This window comes from Schistocerca serialis, chromosome 8 (assembly GCF_023864345.2).
Source record: "Schistocerca serialis cubense isolate TAMUIC-IGC-003099 chromosome 8, iqSchSeri2.2, whole genome shotgun sequence".
Lineage (NCBI taxonomy): Eukaryota > Metazoa > Arthropoda > Insecta > Orthoptera > Acrididae > Schistocerca > Schistocerca serialis.
Window position 1 is genome coordinate 326,813,448 of NC_064645.1, and position 23,076 is coordinate 326,836,523.

Genomic DNA, 23,076 nt, shown 5'->3' on the forward strand with positions numbered 1-23,076 from the left:
TAGTATTCTTGACGCCGGTCGCTAACAACATGAGCCTTTTGTTTTGGCATAAATTCGAAACAGGAGCTGGCGCTGTTTTCAATTTCTACATCACTTAAACAGCAAAATGTTCAGTATATTCTACGCTTCAATAAATTCATAAAAGGTATGAGAAGGAAAGGCAGTGGTAGTTGTGGTGGACGATTCCGTGGCAGATATAGGAATTCCGTCATTACTTAATCACAGTCTGGGTAACTTACAACAACCTTGTTTAAAAGGAAATTACTGTTGTGATGTAGTGTTCCCTCAAACAGATGGACGGCGTCGCACACCGTCAGCGCCTGCATGTCTGTCGATGTCTCGCTAAGGACTACACTATGGCACGGATGATGACTTCTCTTCTGTTGTAGCGCGTGCCACGAAGAGGGTCCTCCGTTTTGGCGAACGGCTCGTAACCGCATTGACTGATATCGGGTGAAATACGTTGGGTGTTGTAACATCTCCCATTCCCAGGTAAGCAGAAGCTCCTGCACGTGGTTCGCCGTGTGACACGACGCATTGTCATGAAGCACGACAGGATGCAGTGCCAGGAGGAACAGTGTAATGCGCTCCGACCACTTGCCATTTCAATCTCGATCTATGCACGACGTTCATGTTTCCCAAACATATTGTTAGATCGCTTGAACTGGACTTGCACACTTTCAGACAGTGCACACAGCAACTGATTCAGACACAGCCGTCGCCACCCACTGCACTAACAAAAGTGACGTGCTACAAGCTGCAGGCAGTGGGGATCCCGAGGCCCAGGAGAAAGGCAGGCCGCGCCGCGTACGTCATGAAGGTAGGCCTGAACTCGTCCGTTCGCTCAGCTCAGCAGACAAACTTCCTTTTCTAAACCTGTGAACTCGCAACTGGGGGCGTACATACTAACGAGAATCACATCTTCTAATGGAATATGCTATTATGAAGTCTTACTGATTAACAGTACTGCAACAAAATTTAAATTAAGATAAAATTTAATTAAGATATAAATGGCATAACAGCTTGTTTGTAGCATTTAGTCTCTTCTGCTTAACAATCCTTATTTCATACAATACTTGGTGCCATCTACAACCGATAATCATCTTGGCACGATTTTAATTTCATTGTACCACAGAACAGCCGTAACAAATTATAAGTAAGCCGGTGGGCTTCCGATCATTGTAGGACGAATAACAGCAAGACTCCATAATAGCGGATTCCAGTAGAAGATGCGCACTAAAATCGTGAGGTCTATAGTTCTCCAGCAAAAGTATCTAAAAGAATTTCAAGAATTTATGCAACATTTACCCAGTAATGATACTCTAAATGGATGCACAAATAGAAAGTTACAGTATTTAATTATAAACATTTACCACTCAGAATTCATACTGTATACTGAATGGAAGAACCATTCTACAGCGTAGCGTTTCCAGCACAAGGCAGTTCATAGCTAAGGAGCAGCTATCTGCATCCTTGACTGAAAGAGGACAGGGGACATGGGAGAGTGAGCGCGCACTTTCCTGGAATGGGGTACCGTTCTGTTCGCTCACTGTCGCAATCGTTCTCAGATAACGGCAATGTGTTGTAAATTGACACGGGGAGCACAAATGCAACGTCCTGCGTATGTGGGGATGTAGCTCAGTGGTAGAGCGTTCGCTTTGCATGTGAAAGGCCCCGGGTTCGATCCCCGGCATCTCCAACCAATTTTTATAACGAACTCCCATCGTTGGTCGACAGCATTAATAATTAACCTCTCAGGGGCAGTGCGTGGTTTCGAACGCTCGGAACAACACGAACACGTACTTAGAATGTAAATAGCTCATCCCAAAAACAGGTAGAAAACATCGCGTCTTACCTCCACACACACTTTAGTGGTCAGCTATTCAAGGTCTAGCGGAGAAATTTCTTCAACTCGAAGAAAGAAAACATGTATTCCACCGACAGCGGACACACCTGTGTCCTAACTTATTGCTATAATTCCATCTTCTTAAAATAACAGCGCTGTCTAAACAACTGACCTGATAGTGTTGCACAGCTGTTCAAAGTACAGGTGTGGGGATCACAAAAAAATTGCTCAAAGCAAAGTGGAACGGAATACTGTGCTCATCTGAATAAAGCCACTTCTTTCCGCATTCAACATCACTTATGCATTCAGGCAGTATCAAACACTACAGCGTTTATTTTAACGATGATATCAGTATCGCAATGTCATAACTTTATTTTTGCCAAGGATATTGTAGTATAAGCTTCTACTTCGGCGGAGAAAGTTGATTATACAGCACAGAGTGAAATCTGATGCTGAAAAGAGGATCGTGTAAGTCTACTTGTGATTTTTTACATTGTAGTTCTACGAAAGCAGAGACCCTTCTCAAGTGGAGTTTCTATTCCATAAAGAAGTACACATCAACAGGTTGACAATACTTTGTTGCCTTCTGTGCGTTTAGTTACTGTGTCTATCGTGGTAAGAGGCGCAGTTTTGCATACAAATGGTTGGTACCACTATTTTTGGGATGAGCGATTTTTATTCTAACCACATTTTCGTGGGGTTCTAAGCGTTGAATGTCACAAAGCTCGCCTGTCAGAACGTACAGTTTATTAAGTGTGAATAATTTGCAAGAGTACAGGCGACGTCATCAAAGCTGGGGTATTGTTCGTGACCTTGTGCCGTAGTGTGAACTCACTGTTTTATCAGCTTCAGATATTAAAAACGCTTTGAAAGAGCTAACCTTCGGCCGTCGTTTGAGGAGATACGTTACAAAACGCGTTGCGAGAAAATAGGACAGCTGAATTTACGTTGAAATTTAAAGTGCACAGCCACGCGACTTGGTACAGTTACAAATGGCGAGAGAACGGGAAAAATGCGTTCAGCTCCCACTTTACATTCCACCTTACCTACAACAAGTAAATCGACTCATTTAGGACCCAGATTGCTGTAATTCAATCAGAGCGTTTGTACGGTTCGGTATTTGTTATATTAACATTCTGAAGAGAAACTATGCTAATGGAGGATTAAGAGGGATAGTTGTTGAAATCTTTCAACTCAACAATTAAATAAATAAAATGGAAGCAGTCGTGATCGCACAATATTTTTTTTTTAATTTTTAGGCAGTACACCACCAGCCGCAAGCAGGAGGGCTGCCATACGCCACCGAATCCGGCAGACATCTACTGTCTGAAGATGGTCTTATAATAAGATCGAAACCGGTCAACACAATAAAAAAAAATTATGTGATCAAGGCTGCCTCCAGTTTATTTATAGTAATTATAGATCTCTGTTTCGTACAATAAGAACTATTTTCCTTAAAATGTTCAACAATCAAATGTGTCAACTACTTCTGCACAGGCCTCAATAACTCATTGGAACGTACTGTAAACATAAAAATTTTTGCTCTATTGCTTGAAATGACAAGCAGATACTAATGAGATCGCACCCCTCGCCAACAATTGACTATACGATCTTTAAATCAAACAGTAAAAGTTTGGTAGATTGCGTGACTGATGTGCGAATGGAACAGAATAATTACAGGATTAAAACATACAGTTAGTTGCGTAGCTGAGGCAGCCATACCACGGTAATTGGAATTCTCAGTCGAGTATTTCATTCCCAAGCACTGGACCATACGGATTTGTACATTTAACATGGAAGAGAAGAGGATCAGTTACAAAGTGACGGTGAACATTAGGGTAGGAGTAACGATCAGATTCAAGTTAGCAGACTATGAAGGCGATGGGTGGGAGAGCCTTCATGTCCTCTTGCATTCGCGCTGCCTCAGTGACTGTTTCTCCACTTCTCATCACTCTCCTTAGCTCACGGACTCTTCGAATTTTTTCTGCTATCGACATTGTCAATGGCAAACTAATTGTCCAGTACCATCCAATGACTAATCGCCGTTTCGTAACCACGCCTCCCGGTGCAGGGTGGAAATTTCTTATCTTGCTTGGGCTCATGTGTGACTCGTGAACTGGCATTTTTCTCTCATGTTCACTGTAGATACTGTTCCCAGCGTTGGTCGCACACTGTTCCGAAGTTTATCCCGCAGTCCTTAGTCGCTGTGAAAGCATCAACATAACACCTCTTTGTAACGACTGACTCTACCTGAGGCCTACAGTCTTACGTTTTACTGAGAAGCTGGTTGCGTTCATGACTTACGAGCAGTCTTGTTACTGTCAGACAATCTTTTTTGTTTTGTTTTTTTAAGCAGGCTGACTTTTCTTCCACAGTTTTGCAAACCACTCTGTGCTAATCCTTGACGCTTTTGTTTCTACAGTCCATCTCAGTGCCTTTGTCAGTCCATGAATTCTCGTCATTTCTTTCGAATTTTTAAGACAGGCCTAAACTGCTACTGCCACCCAGGAGTTCCACACACTTCCATGTGTGCATTCTTGATACTTTTGTGTCTGTGCTTTATCGTAGTGTCTGAAGGGGTCCATGAGTTATCGAACACTCCTAATTGTCTACCAGGCCCATGGCAAGGTGCCCATTCTGAAATGAGCCTAGGTCATCTGCCAGCCTATGCCGTCTTGTGGTTGCAGAATGAAGTCGACGTTCCACTCTCCATCCGCGCCGGCCAGGGTGGCCGAGCGGTTCTAGGCACTACAGTCTGGAACCGCGCGACCGCTACTGTCGCAGGTTCGAATCCTGCCTCGGGCATGGGTGTGTGTTAGCTTAGTTACGTGTAAGTAGTTCTAAGTTCTAGGGGACTGATGACCTTAGAAGTTAAGTCCTGTAGTGCTCAGAGCCATTTTTCCTCCATCCCCTTCTGACTTCAGGAGTCAGCGAAAGTGGTCACAGACAAAGAAAGGTATGCTACTGCTCCATGGCATGACCCTTAAAGCTTTTCGTGTGGAACGTTGAGAGTCATGGCAAAGTGGCCCGTCTATGTTCACTTTCCCTGCTGCACACCCACACTTCATAAAGAATAAAGAAACTTCACTCCCAAATAATGACACAAATACTTCAGTGACTAATGTGAGATTTTGAGGATATGTTACTTTCCAGTTGCGCTCAAGCATGTCAAGTCCAGTCGACTAAATACACGAATTGTTATCCTTAGTAAGTCTATATACAGCACGCACAGATAAATGTTAAAACAAGTGTACGGTAGCTGAGGAACACAAATCATACTGACCATGGTGATTAAGTTACAGATGTACATTAGACAGATGCAAATCAAACAAGAAACCATTCACAGTAATACTTTTCACCACGGAGATACACGTCACAAATGAAAATACTCTGCAAGTATACATACGAGACACACAGAATTAGGATGTGTGCAACTAAAACTGATAACGTTCATCCACTGTTATGTCATTCCAACGGTAGGAAGACACAGCAAGAGACACAGATTTAAGACATGTGATACAAAAGTTGACTTTACACGGTAATGATGTTCATCAAAAAGCTCTATATAATTGATGCAATGAGGTTATCTGTCCCAGTCACACAAAAAATAACTGTTGATGATATACACTCTTGGCCAACCAATTTGATTCACAGGCACGACGACGCATGCTAGAATTGTCAAATGTCAGACAGCCAACTCAGGACAAATAAGTTCACCCTCATGACACACAATATGTCTGAGGTTATATGCAGTTCCACTGTCGGTACAGTTGGAAACTGCCGTTGGCTCTTAGTCCACAACAAGGTGCAGACCACAAGTCTTATTCACTAGGGAAAGACCTGAAGTTCTCTGCCAGGGGAAGACCAGAAGACGAAGAAGGCAAAGAATTATAATCACTTTCCACGAAGCCTCGGTACAGGAGCCGAGTTAGCTGAAAAAAAAAACCGCCTCCACATTGTATAAACCAATCGAACTAACCGCTATTCATTGAATCCCTCCTCTTAACTGTTCTAGAGGCTGGGTAGCCAATCCAGACATAGCACCGTTTATCGTGAGAGGTGCCAATCAGTGACTCTAAATTTCTCTTGTCTGAAAGAAGATAATTTTAGACTATGGAGGCGTCATTCTCACGGTAAGCATGGCCATGTTATGGCAAAAAACATCTACCTAGACGGGACTATAGTCTTTCATTTATGGAGAGATAAATCTTTTTGGACCAACCGTTTCCAGTTCCTGTAAGAAGGCTGCTGAGCTTCCCAGGCAGTCGTGCCCATGAAATGTATATTTTTCCTGTTCGCTAAAACAACCCGGCGACTTCGCGGTTCTAGGCGCTACAGTCTGGAGCCGCGCGACCACTGCGGTCGCAGGTTCGAATCCTGCCTCGGGCATGGATGTGTGTGATGTCCTTAAGTTAGTTAGGTTTAAGTAGTTCTAAGTTCTATGGGAATGATGACCTCAGAAGTTAAGTCCCATAGTGCTCAGAGCCATTTAAACAATTTTTTCGACTTCACGGCATATGGGGGCGGGGAGGGGAGGGTTTACAGTCCTGCCTCCAGTAACCACATACACCAGCCTCTCTGTCCATATCGTCTCAGTTTCTAACATGAGAATGCACGGAGTGTTATGACCTTCCCACCATTTGCTCAAAAGCTCAGTTGACAGCAGTATCCCCACGTACTTTCTGCCAACTTGTGCGACAGTCTGCTACCTGGCTCAGGTAGGAGATTTTGCTGGTAACGAAGTAGTCAGACTAATGTCCTTGTCATATCAACATCTGAGGGCTTCATCCATTGTTTTGTTTTGTTTTTGTTTTGTTTCGTTTTAGGGTGCAAAAACAACTAGGGTCATACGTACCTATGTCATAACTGCAGAATACAAAGAGAGGAGCTAAAAACAACTACACGTTAATCCCAATCAATGGAAGAAAAGACAGCTAGAAATGGAGACATTTAGATGAGTCTATAAAATACGCCATAGATAAATGGAGGTCATCAACTAAAAATTAAATGTCCTTCGCCATATTGCTACGATGGACAAAAAGTAAATGCGGTCGACAGACCACGTGTCTTTCGCTAAAACAGCTGATAATGCAGACGGCAAACACAAACGAGAACGTAAGTGGTTACAAAAAGGACATACCATAAGGAAATGGCGGACCATCAAAGGTTGAGTGCAGTGTGTACAAAGTGGTGGGGGAGCACCACTTAACAAGTGGCGATGGCTAAAAAGACAGCACAACCTAGCTAAAAGGATCTCCTCATGGCGAGAGGACCGAGAGGAGGTCGTCCTAGCCACTGGGAGAGGTTTCATAACACAGAGCTTGTTCCCATGACGGAAGGACCAGTGGTCATGCCAAAGTGAACAAACTACAAGGACTGCATCCTTGGCAGTGGCGTCAGCAGCCTCGTTTCCTGTCTGACCGACGTGACAAGGAACCCACATAAACATCACAGTGCCTCCATCAAGAGTGAGCAAGTGACAACTTTCCTGGACCCATTGCGCTAAGGGATGGACAGCGTACAGAACACAGAGGCATCGAAGGCACTGAGAGAGTTGGAGCAGTTGACGCAATTGAGAATCCTGTGTCACCGGATGTACTGCATGCCCTGGTACAGGGCGAAGAGCTCCACTGTAAATACTGTGCACTGTTTCAGAAGCTGATACCGAAGAAATGAAGATGGCACACCCGACACCACAGTCATTCCGAGAGCCATCAGTGCACACAAAGTTCCGTGCGAAGGTCGTGAAACTAAAGGCGATAGAGGGAGGCTGGAGTAGAGTCCTTAAGATGTGAACGAAGGCCAAGGTGAACAAGGGCAGCCGCACGAAGCCAGGGGGTGAAGGGTTCACACCCCCAGGCAAGGAGCAGCTAGCGTGAAGTTAAGCCGCTGGAGCAAGAGCCAAAAGCAGACTCCAAGAAATAACAGAGAAGAGGGACGCGCCGCATACTGGCAACCAAAGGAGTCATCCAAGAAGGAGGTATAGGATGGGTGGCCACGTATGGCAGAGAAATAGCACGCATATCTGCTGAGGAGAAAGTCAAGGCAGTAGGACAGCAGTAGTTCCGCAGCTTCGGCATACAGACTCTCAACCAGGATAGTGCAAAGGTGCCAGTGGCCTAACGGATGCCACTATGGTGCGTTTTATTGAGACGGAATAAGTGGGATGGACGTGCAGATGCATAAACGAAACAACCATAGCCTAGATACGAACGGAGTAAGGACCGGTACAAACGTAGGAGGATGGTTCGATTTGCTCCCCAGAAGTACCACTGAGGACACGTAGGGCATTGACAGGCCGCATATGGCGGGCTGCCTGGTAAGACGTGGGAGGATCGAGAAAGTTTCCTACCGAGCATGAGCCCAGGCATTTCGTAGTTTTAGCGAACAGATGAGCAATTGACCCAAAATATAAAGACGGTGGAAGAAACCAATTGCGCCGCCAGAAATTCGTACAAACAGTTTTGTCAGTGGAAAAACGAAAGCCTTTGTCGATGCTATACGCATAAAGACGATCGGAACATCGCTGAAGACGCCAGGTCCGTGGGGAACTGCAATAGATGGCAAAATCGCCAATGGAAAGGAGCTGGAGATGCCCTGCTTGAGCCAGGCCGTTATAGGGTTAACAGCGATAGCAAAGAGGACGACGCTCAGGATGGAACGATGAGGCACACCGTTTTCCTGGATAAAGGTGTCAAACAGGGTAGAACAGACACGTATCTTGAAAACGCGGTCTTTTAAAAATTCCTGAAGGGAACGGGGAAGATGGTGACGGAAGCCCAACATGTAGAGAGTACAGAGGGTACCAGCCCACCAGCAGGTGTTGTATGCTTCCTCCAAAGCGAAAAACACGGCCACAGTCTGGGATTTCCGCAGAAAACCATTCATGACATTGGTGACCAGTGACCAGACGGTCTACTGCAGAACGGCGAGCTCGAAATCCAAACTATGTAGTGGTTAGTAAATTGCGAGACTCGAGCCACCATACCAGCCAGGCATGAATAATACATTCCATCAGCTTGCAATGGGTCGGTAACTTACAGGGCTTAGGTATAGTTATGACAATGGTTTCACGCCAATATCTGGGAAACGTGCTCTTTGCTCAGATGCGGGTGTATGTATGAAGCAGAAATTGCTTGCCCGCAAGAGAAAGGTGCCGCAATATCTGAATGTGTTCTGTGAAGTTTGGAAGGAAGGAGACGAGGTGCAGAAGTAAGTCTGTGATGACGGGGCGTGAGTCGTGCTTAGGTAACTCAGATGGTAGAGCACTTACCTGCTAGAGGCAAAGGTCCCGATTTCGAGTGTCGGTCCGGTACACAGTTTTAATCTACCAGGAAGTTTCATAGCAGTGCACACTCAACTGAAGAGTGAAAATCTCATTCTGGAAACATCTGAATGTGAATATCATCTGGCTCTGTGGTGGAGGATCAGGATTAATTGAGAGCATGATCTAGCTCCCTCACAGTAATGGCAGCATTGTAACACTGAAGACTGTGAGAAGTGTATCGCCCGAGCTTCCTCTGCTAGTTTCCGATGGATATGAAGGGGTGTCACTTTGGTGGTTGCACAGTGCCAGCCTTCCAAGACTCGCTGCTACAGGGCACCGAGGCAGGACAATCGTGCTCCATGGGGTCTACAGAAGCGTCAGAATTCTCCTTCTGTCGGCCTGCAGAGTCCTGGGCAGAAGAACGGTTGGTGGTGCTCACTTCCGACAAGGAAGTCGGCCAGGTGAGGGTATCACGCGGTGACACTGTCGAAGAGCATCTTCGAGTCGGTGAAGGTGAAGACCATTTGCCTTTGTGTGACATTTTGGAGCCTTTCCAGTTGACAGAGAAAGACTCAGATGTTGGTTGGCTGGAGGGACGTAGGAAATCTTCAAAGGAATATTCCTTCTGTCCTTTCCGGCCTGCCTGCCTGGAATGTAGCTGGTGACTTCACCCCATGACGCGAAAGTTTTATGGCGTGTTGCACAGCTGGAGGAGGAGATGGGGACGCTAACATGGGGCTGCAGTGCTAAATTTTAGGTCGCATGTCTGCGTGGCCAGAGACGTAGCAAGAATAGTACTGTAGGTGCCAGATGGTAAAATGCAGGGTTTCCGATTAGCCAACAACTTACGAGCGATCGGATAAGGGACTTTTTCCTTCACACAGATCTCCTGGACAGTCTTCTCTGAGCCGTCACGGATCGCAATTTAAATCTGTTTGCTTTTTGAAACCACCCGCCTTCTGAGGACTCGCCGCGATGTCAATATCGAGATCGGATTGGAGTCTCTGGTCGCCGCATATCTTTGGAGAGTGGGCTTCCCGCGCGCCGTGAGGCGGACAGGAGGAGGAAGAAGGGTGTTGCTGTGAGTTAGCTCTGGATTTTGCGTGAGGAGCGACGTCGGTGTCGGAGGGCAAGGCCGTTTGGTCGGTGGGCCCCGCAAAAGCAGTCGGTTGGGGACGGAACGCCGTGATCTCGAAGATCCTAGTGTGGAGGGCCGGTGTTGTCCCGATGGCGATCATCGTGCTGTCCTTCAAGGGCTGAAAAGTGATTTCTTGATTCTACCCTTGGATTCCGACGAAGACTTACTGCAAGTTTGGCGTACGAGGTGAACATAAGACTTCTAGAAAGGTGCATGTTGGTGGCGCGTATAACCGACTAGTGAGTGGTGTAAGCTTTTTTTCTGTTTAGCTGCTTTCAAGTAAATTAGTTTGGATCGAAGGTGGAACCAAGTGAAGGACCGAATCATTGCTTGTCTTATTAAGAAACCTAAGTCGGCCCCAGCGTGTTAAACTCTGTTATCTACGGTTATAACGAGTAATTGACACTCTTGTAGTGCCCACGAGTGAACTTTGGAGGTACTGTTAAGTGTTTGTAGTAAGGGAAAGATCGACTGTGGAGCTTTCATTCGGACGATTATGAATCGTGTTAATTGCAGTTCACTTCTTATGGTGTTTTACGATTCTACTTGTGGCGAAATCGCCAATAGGATTTTCATAATTTAGCTTGGGACGTCATTTGGTGTGGCCCTCCCAAGAGTGTAAAGTCCCAAATATTTTCTTACTATCTTGCTGAGATTGCTTTGCAACAGCTGTAGATTTGTCTCTTGTCTAGCCGGCCGCAATGCTGTTTGGTGCGGTGCGGTATAGACGAAGTGTTCAGTAGTACCGCATCTACTCCCTCACCCGTTTTAAGATTTGCAAGCCGCATCCCAGTATGCAGTCTGTGTAAGTTGGTTTCTCCCTTTTAACGTTCTGTACTTCGTAGAAAACATTTCCCGTGCCGCATGTGATCCTGAAGGAGAGCACGGTGCACAACAGCGCTTCTCCACGGCGAAATAAAAAGATATGTATCGTATATTTTTATAATGGGTGTAATCACTGAGATCAAGAGTTGATTTGTGTGCTTTTTTATTTATCTTGAAAGGAAAAGATTACATACTTGGTTAATTATAACATCTATGCCTCATTATTTGTCATAATTCTGCGGCCCCGTGATAGTCAGGCACGAACCCACCAAAGAGCGGTAAGGGTATTGGGGCGGTTTCCCATTGTTACCTGCCTTCATGTCTTCTGTTGGCATGGAACACATCTCTTGTCTGCCATGTATGTGGTTTTCACAGCGGAACTGCTGGCCGTCTATTCTGCCCTCTGTTTTATGAAACAGGCATCCTTCACCCAAGTTTTGTTTTGTATAGACTCAATGAAAGGCCTTCAGGCTATCACTCAGTGTTTTTCCCGCCATGCAAGATCCTCTCGCCGATCGTGGTGATGCAGCTTGTTCAGTTGATTTCCTTTGGGACCCTGGCCATGTTGGTATCCCAGGCAATGAAAAAAATGGTTCAAATGGCTCTGAGCACTATGGGACTCAACTGCTGTGGTCATAAGTCCCCGAGAACTTAGAACTACTTAAACCTAACTAACCTAAGGACATCACACACATCCATGCCTGAGGCAGGATTCGAACCTGCGACCGTAGCGGTCGTGCGGTTCCAGACTGTAGCGCCTTTAACCGTTCGGCCACTCCGGCCGGCCCAGGCAATGAATTTTTTTGTGACCTGTTTGAAGGGGGGGGGGAGGGGAGAGGCGACCGCCTACCCAGCCCTCCCCGCCCCCCATTCTTTGTGACAACTCTAGGGGCGGATTTAGGCATTTGCATCAGATCTCCTATTGCTGAATCGTGGGCTGACTCTTGGGAGGCTACCCGCTGGTCCAATAAACTTCACGCCATCAAGGAGACTCCCACAATGTGACGTTCTTAGTTCTGCCCCTCATGGCGGGAATGTACCATCCTCTGCCGTCTTCGTACTGGCCGTATTCGGTTGATCGATGGTTTCTTACTCTGCAATGAGCCGCCGCGCCTCCCCCACCCCCACCTTGAATCTCCCCTGGAATTAGCCCCTGAGTTAGCACAGTCTTTCGTTATGGAAGCGTTGACCTCTGAAGCACCCCTGTCTAACTGAAACTGAACACTTTGGTCTGAAATAACAACGGCCACAAAAAGTTTGTTGGAGTGGCGTTGTACTGAAGAAACTACTGATTTCTTGTATTGCACAGTTTCACTTTTATGCTCTACACTAGCACTACAGGTCGGCTCACAATGAACAATATACATTTGAAAGTTCGATATACGTGGACGTGTGTTCTGATCGCAAGAATTTGTCATTTGCAGACAAACAGCTTTAATGTGCCCATTCGTACCACATGCAAAACAAGTCGCGTAACGCGAAGGACACCGGTCACATTTGTGACATTTGAAGAAATGCAGGCAAGATTTTACTCCGGTAGATTTACGGCCTGGTTGTTTACGTGGTGATCTGCTGTGTATCCGATTGGGCCGCTTAGTGTTAGCCTTCGAAGTTGCAGTGCAAACAAGTCAGTGACACACGTATACACTTTATTGCGCTGTGATAAGTTGTACAGCACTGCTATCTCTTGGAGCTGCGGCACAAATGTTCCCTGCCTGAAAACTATCAACGACACTGTCTTACCAGTCGTGAAAGTCAGTAATTGGAAGTCAGTAATCTGCTAGACGTATTGCAACGTGTTGTCAGGGTATTTTAAGATTGGTTCACGGACTCTGCTATCTGCTACGTTTTGAGTAATAGCGTCACGAATCATCAAATCAGTATAGTACTTTCCACATTCACACTTCAATTTTCACCGTCTTGTGGGCTCCTGAAAATCTGTCACCCATTACTTGTACGTTTTACCAGGTTGTTTTTTTAACCTACAGAATTAAAATCTGGCAGCCACCACACTGATCTTGGTTCAATGCTTGAATACGCTCTGGAGGCAACGGCGAAGATTGTGCTTCTTGTGGCACTGCAGTGGGTGATGTAGTGTGATTCCATGTCACAATTCTTGACATCTACGTTTGGATGAACCTATTCGTTAGTTCCGTTAGCTAGTCCATTGACTGTATCTGTAACTGAAGAAACTGGTTTAGACTGAGCGGTGCTGCCGGCAGTGTTTGTGCTTGTGGCGCCGCTAATTGTGAGACAGGCAAATGAGGGATTGGGAATGGTGGGTGTGACACGGTATACAAATGCTAAAACACACACACACGCACGCACACACACACACACACACACACACACACACACACACACACACACACACACACACACACAAGACACAAGAAATCCTAAACGTAACTTATGAACTGTGATAGCGCAGCAAGCAAACAGCAAAACCGAAGAGCACAATCTGTAACAGAAAATTTTCGCAAGCAGGAAAAGTAAACAAACAAGCAAGCTAGGAACATCAAAGTGACAAAGGAAGTAATGCAGCACAGTGAGTTCGGAATTCTCATTACCAGATGAAATGTATGAGTGGTCTGAGTAGAACTGCTCGTACACGTTGTTGTGACTTGGCAAGACAGCCAAGCCACTATGAGGTAGCCGAAAGGCACGTGTTTTAAGCTCACGCAGGCTGGCGTGAGATCTGGAACAGTTAAAGGAGCTGAGTCTAGTAAAAAAAGTACGTAGCTTCTGGAATACTTAACTTTAATCCATAATTGGTAAACATCGGTCTGACCGTACATGCATCACAAGATAAATAGCAAATGATATGGCGCCTTGCTAGGTCGTAGCAAATGACATAGCTGAAGGCTACGCTAACTATCGTCTCGGCAAATGAGAGCGTAATTTGTCAGTGAACCATCGCTAGCAAAGTCGGCTGTACAACTGGGGCGAGTGCCAGGAAGTCTCTCTAGACTTGCCGTGTGGCGGCGCTCGGTCTGCAATCACTGATAGTGGCGACACGCGGGTCCGACGTATACTAACACACCGCGGCCGATTTAAAGCCTACCACCTACCAAGTGTGGTGTCTGGCGGTGACACCACACATGTCATACTGTGATAGTGTCAACCAAGTCAGTGTCAACCAAGTCAGTGTCACCCAAGTCAGTGTCAACCAAGTCAGTGTCAACCAAGTCAGTGTCAACCAAGTCAGTGTCAACCAAGTCAGTGTCAACCAAATCAGTGTCAACCAAGTCAGTGACAACCAATTCAGTGTCAACCAAGTCAGTGACAACCAAGTCATTGTCAACCGAGTCAGTGTCAACCAAGTCAGTGTCAACTGAGTCAGTGTCAACCAAGTCAGTGTCAACCAAATCAGTGACAACCAAGTCAGTGTCAACCAAGTCAGTGACAACCAAGTCAGTGTCAACCAAGTCAGTGTCAACCAAGTCAGTGTCAACCAAGTCAGTGTCAACCAAGTCAGTGTCAACCAAGTCAGTGTCAACCATGTCAGTGTCAACCAAGTCAGTGACAACCATGTCAGTGTCAACCAAGTCAGTGACAACCAAGTCAGTGTCAACCAAGTCAGTGTCAACCAAGTCAGTGACAACCAAGCCAGTGTCAACTAAGTCAGTGTCAACCAAGTCAGTGACAACCAAGTCAGTGACAACCAAGTCAATGTCAACCAGGTCAGTGACAACTAAGTCAGTGTCAACCAAGTCAGTGAGAACCAAGTCAGTGTCAACCAAGTCAGTGTCAACCAAGTCAGTGACAACCAAGTCAGTGTCAACCAAATCAGTGTCAACCAAGTCAGTGACAACCAAGTCAGTGTCAACCAAGTCAGTGACAACCAAGTCAGTGTCAACCGAGTCAGTGTCAACCAAGTCAGTGTCAACCGAGTCAGTGTCAACCAAGTCAGTGTCAACCAAATCAGTGTCAACCAAGTCAGTGACAACCAAGTCAGTGACAACCAAGTCAGTGTCAACCAAGTCAGTGTCAACCAAGTCAGTGTCAACCAAGTCAGTGTCAACCAAGTCAGCGTCAACCAAGTCAGTGACAACCATGTCAGTGTCAACCAAGTCAGTGACAACCAAGTCAGTGTCAACCAAGTCAGTGACAACCAAGTCAGTGTCAACCAAGTCAGTGTCAACCAAGTCAGTGTCAACCAAGTCAGTGTCAACCAAGCCAGTGTCAACCAAGTCAGTGACAACCAAGTCAGTGTCAACCAAGTCAGTGTCAACCAAGTCAGTGTCAACCAAGTCAGTGTCAACCAAATCAGTGTCAACCAAGTCAGTGTCAACCAAGTCAGTGTCAACTAAGTCAGTGTCAACCAAGTCAGTGTCAACCAAGTCAGTGACAACCATGTCAGTGTCAACCAAGTCAGTGACAACCAAGTCAGTGTCAACCAAGTCAGTGTCAACCAAGTCAGTGACAACCAAGTCAGTGACAACCAAGTCAGTGACAAATAAGTCAGTGACAACCAAGTCAATGACAACCAAGTCAGTGACAACCAAGTCAGTGACAAACAAGTCAGTGGCAAACAAGTCAGTGACAAACAAATGAGTGACAAACAAATAAGTGACACAAAAATATACACTTTATTGCGCTGCGGTAATTAACTAAAGTTGTACAGCCACTTGTTGGACGTGCTTGTGGACAGATAAAACTAAGCAGTGGTCTGTCAAGGCGTGTGTTACTGAATATAGTGCAACAAAAATATGTCTGTCCTGGAGGCCACACTGTCAATCACTGCAGTCCCCATGCGAAGGCCATAGGCGACTTCAGTTGCAGAGCAAGTCTCGTAGGCTGATCTCCACTACGAACTGTAGCTACAAACAGCTCCGTACTGGATCTGTCGTACGTCAACGCCGTCGTGAACCTGCCGTTGCTGCTTGTGGCCGCGCTTATCACAACGGCGACCCAGAGGTTGCTGACTGGGTTGTGCTTGAGGTTAGCGGCGAACCTTGAAGCGCCGCCCATGGCGCCAGTGGGAAACTATCTCAGCGCGCCATCTCCAGTTGCGTCCCTTGTCAGGACGCAACAAAATCAATATAATTAATTTACAAAAATATAACCATATTCCGAAGAAAGGAAGTATTAAATGGCATAGTATATTTTCATTAAAAATAGAGCAAATACCCGTAATTAACGTAAATACCAATGCTAACATATTTAAATCTATTTTTATGTTAGACGTGAGAAATGATGAGCACTGTATTAGGTAGACAGACCTCCTACTGTACAATACCTTACACGTGCATACAAAAATTAAAATTACATTTAATCAGTTTGATCCCATTGCTTAATCCCATTTACTTTTAGAACCCGCCTTCCTTCAGTGATTCATAATTAGTATTCAAGCAAAAATTACTTGTATTATCGTTTGCAGTATGCTGTTCGTTAGGAGTAACATTCTTCTCCTTCTTCTTCTTCTTCCGTCATGCATTAGGCCTTTCCTCAGCCTGTTGCAGCTATACCTGATCCTTTCATCGTTTCGCAGGTCTTGCAGTGCAACTTTTACCTTGGAGAGTATATAGCCAAAAATGTTGTGTTAACCTGATTTGTCCATTCGTAACAGATGGGATATACATTTTTGTCGGTATTCGTCAACCTTACTGTTTATATCGAAAATATTTAATTCTTCCTGATATCTGTACTTCTTTTCTAGTCTAGCTTGGTGTATCCTGCTATGTACTTGAGGAATTTCATTTCATTAACTTTTAATCTTATTTTATCTTTCTTTCTCATCACACAAGATTAATTTCCATATAGTAATGTTGGTACTGCCATAACTTTATAAAATTTTAGATATCTTTCTGTTCTTTCTTTACGTTGGAGGGCTCTTCTGATAGTGCCACTTAAGTAGTTAAATTTCTCAATTTTGTCTTTTTCATCTAGGTCTCCCCTGTACGACAGCATGGTTCCTAGAAATTTGAATCTAGCTATCTTGTTGTCTATAATAATTTTTGGATTTTTTCCACAGAAAGCCATTGCTTTTGTTTTTGCATTGATGTTGACATATTATATATCTGGCATGTTTGGTATAGTTCGTAGGCAGCTCTCTGCAGTCCATCTTCATTATTCGAAATCAGCACTTGGTCATCGGTGAATAACAATGCCATAATGTAATCTTTTTGGTTTAAGTTATACGTATAGTTCTTCAGTTTCATTCTCCATTGCCGTATAATGCCGTCAATATGTATGTTAAAAAGCAGTGTAAAGAGGCTGCAACCTTGTCGAACTCCTAAATTAATAACCCTTGTTGTTTCTTCATTATCCCCAATTAATAGGATTCTTGTATTAGCATAGATCTTTTGAACTACCTGTACAATGTGTATTGGTATACCTTTTCATATTATGATATCCCACAATAGCTGTCTATTTACTTTATCAAAAGCATTTACATAATAGACGAAAAGGATGTTTTTTTCTTTACTGAATTCCTTATGTTTTTCTATAATTTTCCGTAGCATAAATATGTTGTTTTTACAGCTTCTCCCCTTTCTGAATCCATTTTGTTCTTCTGACCGCAGGCACTCCGTTATGATTTTTAGTCTTTCAGTTATTATTCTAGCATAGACCTTATACGCTGTATTTAATCGTGATATGCCTCTATAAGTTCCATGTTTTGATCTGTCTCTTTTAAATATTGGTTTTATAAATGAGATCTTCCACTCTTCTGGTATTTACGTTGTTATCCAGCAAAGATTCAAAAATCTGAGGAACCTTTTTTGAATGCCGCTGAAGAACATTTCATTACTTCGCTGTTAATGCCATCACTTCCTACTGCCTTTTGGGTCTTTGTATATCTGAGAGCATGTCCTAATTCTTGGATTTGTTTCAAGATCTTCATCATTTTCTGTGTTCATTTTATCAGTCCACATTTGTTTGTAATAATGCAGCCAGTCTTTTTGTTCCCTATTACATTGATATCCGCCACATCATTTTCGCTGTTATTCAAGTGTCTTACCATTTTCTATGCAAGTGTTTGTCTCCCATGGACATCGTTTTCGATGCTGGCAACAAAGTTCTCAATCGTCTCGTTGGAACTTCCTGCTTAGTTTATTCACTTCTACTGTATACTTCATTATTCTCCTGAGTTGGGTTTTGCAGATTTTTTAAATATATTTCTCTCTTTAATTCAACAGCCTCCTCTGTTTCCTTTGTTCGAATCATGTTGCCTTTTTTCTTCTCCCTGTGTTTCGTTTTGTCTAAAGCGTCACTGGCTGCAGTTCTTAATATGTTCTTAATCTTTTCCCACTCATATTCAATACTCTCTGATTCTGGAACTACGCCTATTATTGTGTGTAAGCATCTTTGATAAAGATTCTTGATTGACTCCTGTTCTAGTAAGTAGACTTTATATACCTCACTTGGTTGTTCTGAGGATTTTTTGTGTGTTTTATGCCATCTCTACTTTCGGGCAACTTTTGCTTGTAGCAGGAAATGATCTGTGTTAATGTCGTGCCTTCTATATACACGCACGTCCTGAAACAGAACAGATGTTTTTTGTGTAAGTCTACAGGCTTTCGTGGCCGTTGTCACTGAAGTTAAAATCTTCTAGGTCATTAGGGCGCGTCATGTTTCTTCTAAAATGTTCGACGTTTCGACCCCTCTGCTGGGATCTTCCTCAGGATCTTTTGGTGGCCTCTGTTCTAGCAGTAGTGGACACCAAAAGATCCTGAGGAAAATCCCAGCAGAGGGGTCGAAACGTCGAACATTTTAGAAGAAACATGACGCGGCCTAATAACCCAGAAGATTTTAACTTCAGATTTTTTTGGTTTGCCACGAAGTAGTCAATTATTGCTCTAAATCCTTTGGCGGACGATGTGTGTTTGTGTATCTCTTTGTGTTTAAATAAAGAGTTTAATATTCTGAAGTTGTTGAAAGTTCCAAAATTTCTTAACATGGCTCCATTGCTGTTGACTGTAGTCTCTCCAGCATAGCCAACTATATTATCTGTCTATCCACCCCTTCCTATTCTTGCATTGTAGTCTTCGCCAGTTACAATATAGTCATTCTTATTTATCCCAGCTAGTGTTTTCTGTAGATCTTCATAGAACGTCTCGCTTTCCTTCGCTCTCCCTTCCTATGGTGTATACACTGCTATACAGGTTAGATATCCTCTAGAAATCTTGCATCTTATGCTGCATATCCGCTCGTTTATCCATGCATAGCTTATCAATCTCTTTGTCCATTTTTTATTTATTATTATGGCAACCCCAGATTGTGCTCTTTTGATTTGTTCTACTCCACTGTATATCATAGTACAATTTCCTAAATCTTTAGTTCCTTTCATTTTCTTTTTAGTTTCTGTGATAAATGCTATATCACAACTCCTCTCTTCTAATATTTTATGTGGTTCTCCTTCCTTTGTCGATACCCCTCTGACGTCCCACGTTAGTAAGGTTACATGTTCCGCTATAACAAAATCTTTAACCTTTTTCATTTTACGGTTCGTCGAGTGGTTTTCCGTCCGCCATTCCGTATGTAGCTTGCCAGTAACTTTTATTTCGCCTGGCCGCCTTACGGGGGCTGCCACTTCAAGGCCCTCCAGCGTGCCTGATTTTCTTATAAGGGTTTACTCCCCTAGGAAAGCTGGCTTCTCTATGCCTCTAGAGCCCTCCCTGGCCTACGTTGTGGGTCACACTTCGCCTGGATCCTCTGTCAAGGCCTGTCCGACTTGGGTGACCCTGCTGGTAGCTACGCTACCGTGGGCACAGCCCTTGACTTCATCGAAGCAGGCAAACCCTCACGCCCCATTAAGCCGGCGTCACCTGGGAGGGAGGAGTAACTTTCAAGTAACGTAATTAAACTGGTCTGCACAGATTTTCATCTATATGGTCTTATGCCCTGTTGATATGTTTCTACAAATAATATATGTACCAGAATGAGATTTTCACTCTGCAGCGGAGTGCTAGTTCTGCAAGGTTCGCAGGAGAGCTTCTGTAAAGTGTGGAAGGCAGGAGACGAGGTACTGGCAGAAGTAAAGCTGTGAGTACCGAGCGTGACTCGTGCTTCGGTAGCTCAGATGGTAGAGCACTTGCCCGCGAAAGGCAAAGGTCCCGAGCTCGAGTCTCGGTCGGACACACAGTTTTAATCTGCCAGGAAGTTTCATATCAGCGCACACTCCGCTGCAGAGTGAAAATCTCATTCTGGAAACATCCCCCAGGCTGTGTCTAAGCCATGTCTCCGCTATATCCTTTCTTTCAGGAGTTCTAGTTCTGCAAGGTTCGCAGGAGAGCTTCTGTAAAGTTTGGAAGGTAGGAGACGAGATACTGGCAGAAGTAAAGCTGTGAGTACCGGGCGTGAGTCGTGCTTCGGTATCTCAGATGGTAGAGCACTTGCCCGCGAAAGGCAAAGGTCCCGAGTTCGAGTCTCGGTCGGGCACACAGTTTTAATCTGCCAGGAAGTTTCAATATATGTACCGGCGATACAAAAAACAATGTATTCTGCATAAGATCAGACATTATGTTTGAATCTCAGCGTTACACAGATTTATTAAAGTAATGCAATTATAAAATTTGTTCGTATGACTTTTGAAACAAAAATACTTTATTTACTAAAAGCAGTGTGCACTTTTTGTAAAAAAATACTTTATTTACTAAAATAAATGTGATATAATTACAGTTTTTGATTAACTCATTATACTTGAATCTTAAAGTTTCATCCGCATATGTTTTTTTTATGTTTGTTACTATGACCATAAGTTATCTTGCCGTTCTCGACTTTCCTTTAGTGTTTGGGGTTTTCACTTACGCTAGTTGCCAAAGCATATAAGGTAATGTTTAACTACTCGTGTTAACCATTGATATATCTTAAGTAGGTAGCAAAGAATAAGGCCAAAAATAGTGCTGAGATTTAATAAAAGGAGAAATCAAAAGATATCTGAAGCACATTATGAATAAATGTTAAAGAAAACACAATAGACTAAGATGATACGTTCAGATAAAATGAAAATGTATCGTCAGAGGGAAATTAAAAAAAGTGTTTAAGTGAATTTACAGTCGGCGCGTATGTGAGTTGGACCAGTTAGTTAGGAAGCTTATTTGTGAAGCGATGAGACTTTGAACGAATTACTATTTACGAAGCCATTCAAATGCGTCTAATATAAGCTGTCCCCATGCAAAACGTATTCAAAATCGTTCGACGAGGATGGGATTCGAACCCACGCGTGCAGAGCACATTGGATTAGCAGTCCAACGCCTTAACCACTTTTTCTTTCTTTCTTTCTTTTTTTTTTTTTTGACGCTACCTTTCTTTTTTTTTTTGTAAACATTTTCTTTTCTTTTGAAAACCCGTTAATAAAATGGAACTAAAAAAAAGTAAGTGCCATCGCCATTTTTCATCCTACAACAAAAAAATCTAGACCACTTCAGGCGTTGGCTCCTGACTAAACCTACCCCTGAGAGCTGCCTATATACCAGGGGAAATATGGGAAATCAAGGTTAGGGCTATCCTTACAAACAAAACAAAATCTTCCTTTTTCTTAATTTTTTTTTTTTTTTTTTTTTTTTGTGTGTGTGTAAGTGATCAGAGGCCTTCTGCGCCCCGCTGGTAATATGTTGAGTCACGTCTTCTCGAAATTGATGTGTTCCGTTCAATTGTTCAGAAATGTTCATTGGTTCAAACAGGAAACCTTCTTCTCTCTTGGCTTAACACATTCTAGCTGCGAAGCGGCTCGTGGAAACCACTCCCAAGGAAGTTCGAGAAAAATTGTCTGTATTTTGGGTGACGGACAACGACATAATGACGGTCATTGAGGTATGTCCAAAAATCGAGTACAGAGTCTACAGTTTGTCCAAATATGTAGTGAATGGCATGTCCGCGAATCCAATTCACAGCATTGGTCTTTGTCCGAGGAAAATAGTCACGTTCCGGAAATAATAATGAAAGGGGAGTAATCCGATCCGGAATGTCCCGCGTTAGAAAAGCCACAAAACGTCGAACCAAGTGCCAAACCTCCGCCGCCGGTCCGCAAACAAACCGATGTTCATCATTGTCTGGCACTCCATACGTGGAGCATAGAGGTGATTGGGCGAGGTGGATACGATGAAGGCGAAATTGGTTGATTTGCTTACCATTGACAGTTAAGTACCAGACAGATTGTACATTCGTGTCAAGGTAACAGGCGAACACCGCGCGCCATACATGACGCCAGTCAACCTGGGGGAACTTTTGTTCAATCGGGTTAGGTGGACGACCTAATTGGAGGACATTGTATACTGCCTTTGTCTTGAGTAAAAGCTGTCTTGGTAAGGTGAGGCGTAGATAACTGAGTTCCAGAAAGAAGTACCGTATATAATGGAACTGGGCCGGAACATCCGAGATTATCACTGGGGCTGACAGTGAAACAGGCGAGTATGCCGACAGGAGACCAGTGAGGCTCGTTGGGCAACGGGTCCATACCGTCAACTGGGAGCTGACAAATACGGCGCGAGCTCTATCCGGCACGTGAAACAGACCTATCCCTCCTCGTTCACGGGGAAGAGTAAGGGTTGCATAGTTAACTTTGAACAACATCCCAGAGCTGACGAAAGATGCCATCGCTGCCAACATGCGACGTGCAAGCGGGAAAGGTGGAACTTGTGCTACATGGGGAACTCGGGATGCGATATATGTATTGACATATCGAGCTCGTTGGAGAATATCTAGGGATCGAAGGCGATGGTCCATAAGACCTGCTCTGATCATTAAAAGGAGGCGTCGGCAGTTGATGGTGGCTGAACGCCGGAGATCAGATGAAAAATCTATTCCCAAACAACGAATGGTATCAACAGTGGTGAGAGGTGTAACGCACTCCACGGGAAGTCCCGTGCCAATGAACATAACTTGTGACTTGCGTACGTTTAAAGAGCTACCCGACGCCTCACCATAATTCGCTACCCACGTCAAAACCGCTCGAACCTCATCGGCATTACGTAAACAGATGACTACATCGTCAGCATAGGCCGTGCAACAGAATCGGTAGCGATCTATGGACAACCCTACCAAACGTTGTCTTAG

General features: G+C 44.2%; 1 protein-coding gene and 1 non-coding gene across 2 annotated transcripts; one reads left to right on the top strand and one right to left on the bottom strand.

The window, feature by feature from the left end:
* Nucleotides 1-1,627: 1,627 nt before the first annotated feature.
* Nucleotides 1,628-1,699, top strand: Trnaa-ugc (transfer RNA alanine (anticodon UGC)). The gene has a single exon. It is a non-coding gene; the product is annotated as a tRNA-Ala (tRNA).
* Nucleotides 1,700-14,180: 12,481 nt separating this feature from the next.
* Nucleotides 14,181-15,434, bottom strand: LOC126417001 (uncharacterized protein in mobD 3'region-like). The gene has a single exon (XM_050084888.1). It carries the CDS (start codon nucleotides 15,432-15,434, stop codon nucleotides 14,181-14,183), a length of 1,254 nt encoding a protein of 417 aa, XP_049940845.1.
* Nucleotides 15,435-23,076: the final 7,642 nt, after the last annotated feature.

What these genes read in the sequence shown, in the direction of transcription:
- LOC126417001 (XM_050084888.1), bottom strand. Translation starts at nt 15,434, where the DNA reads ATGGTTGTCACTGACTTGGTTGACACTGACTTGGTTGACACTGACTTA.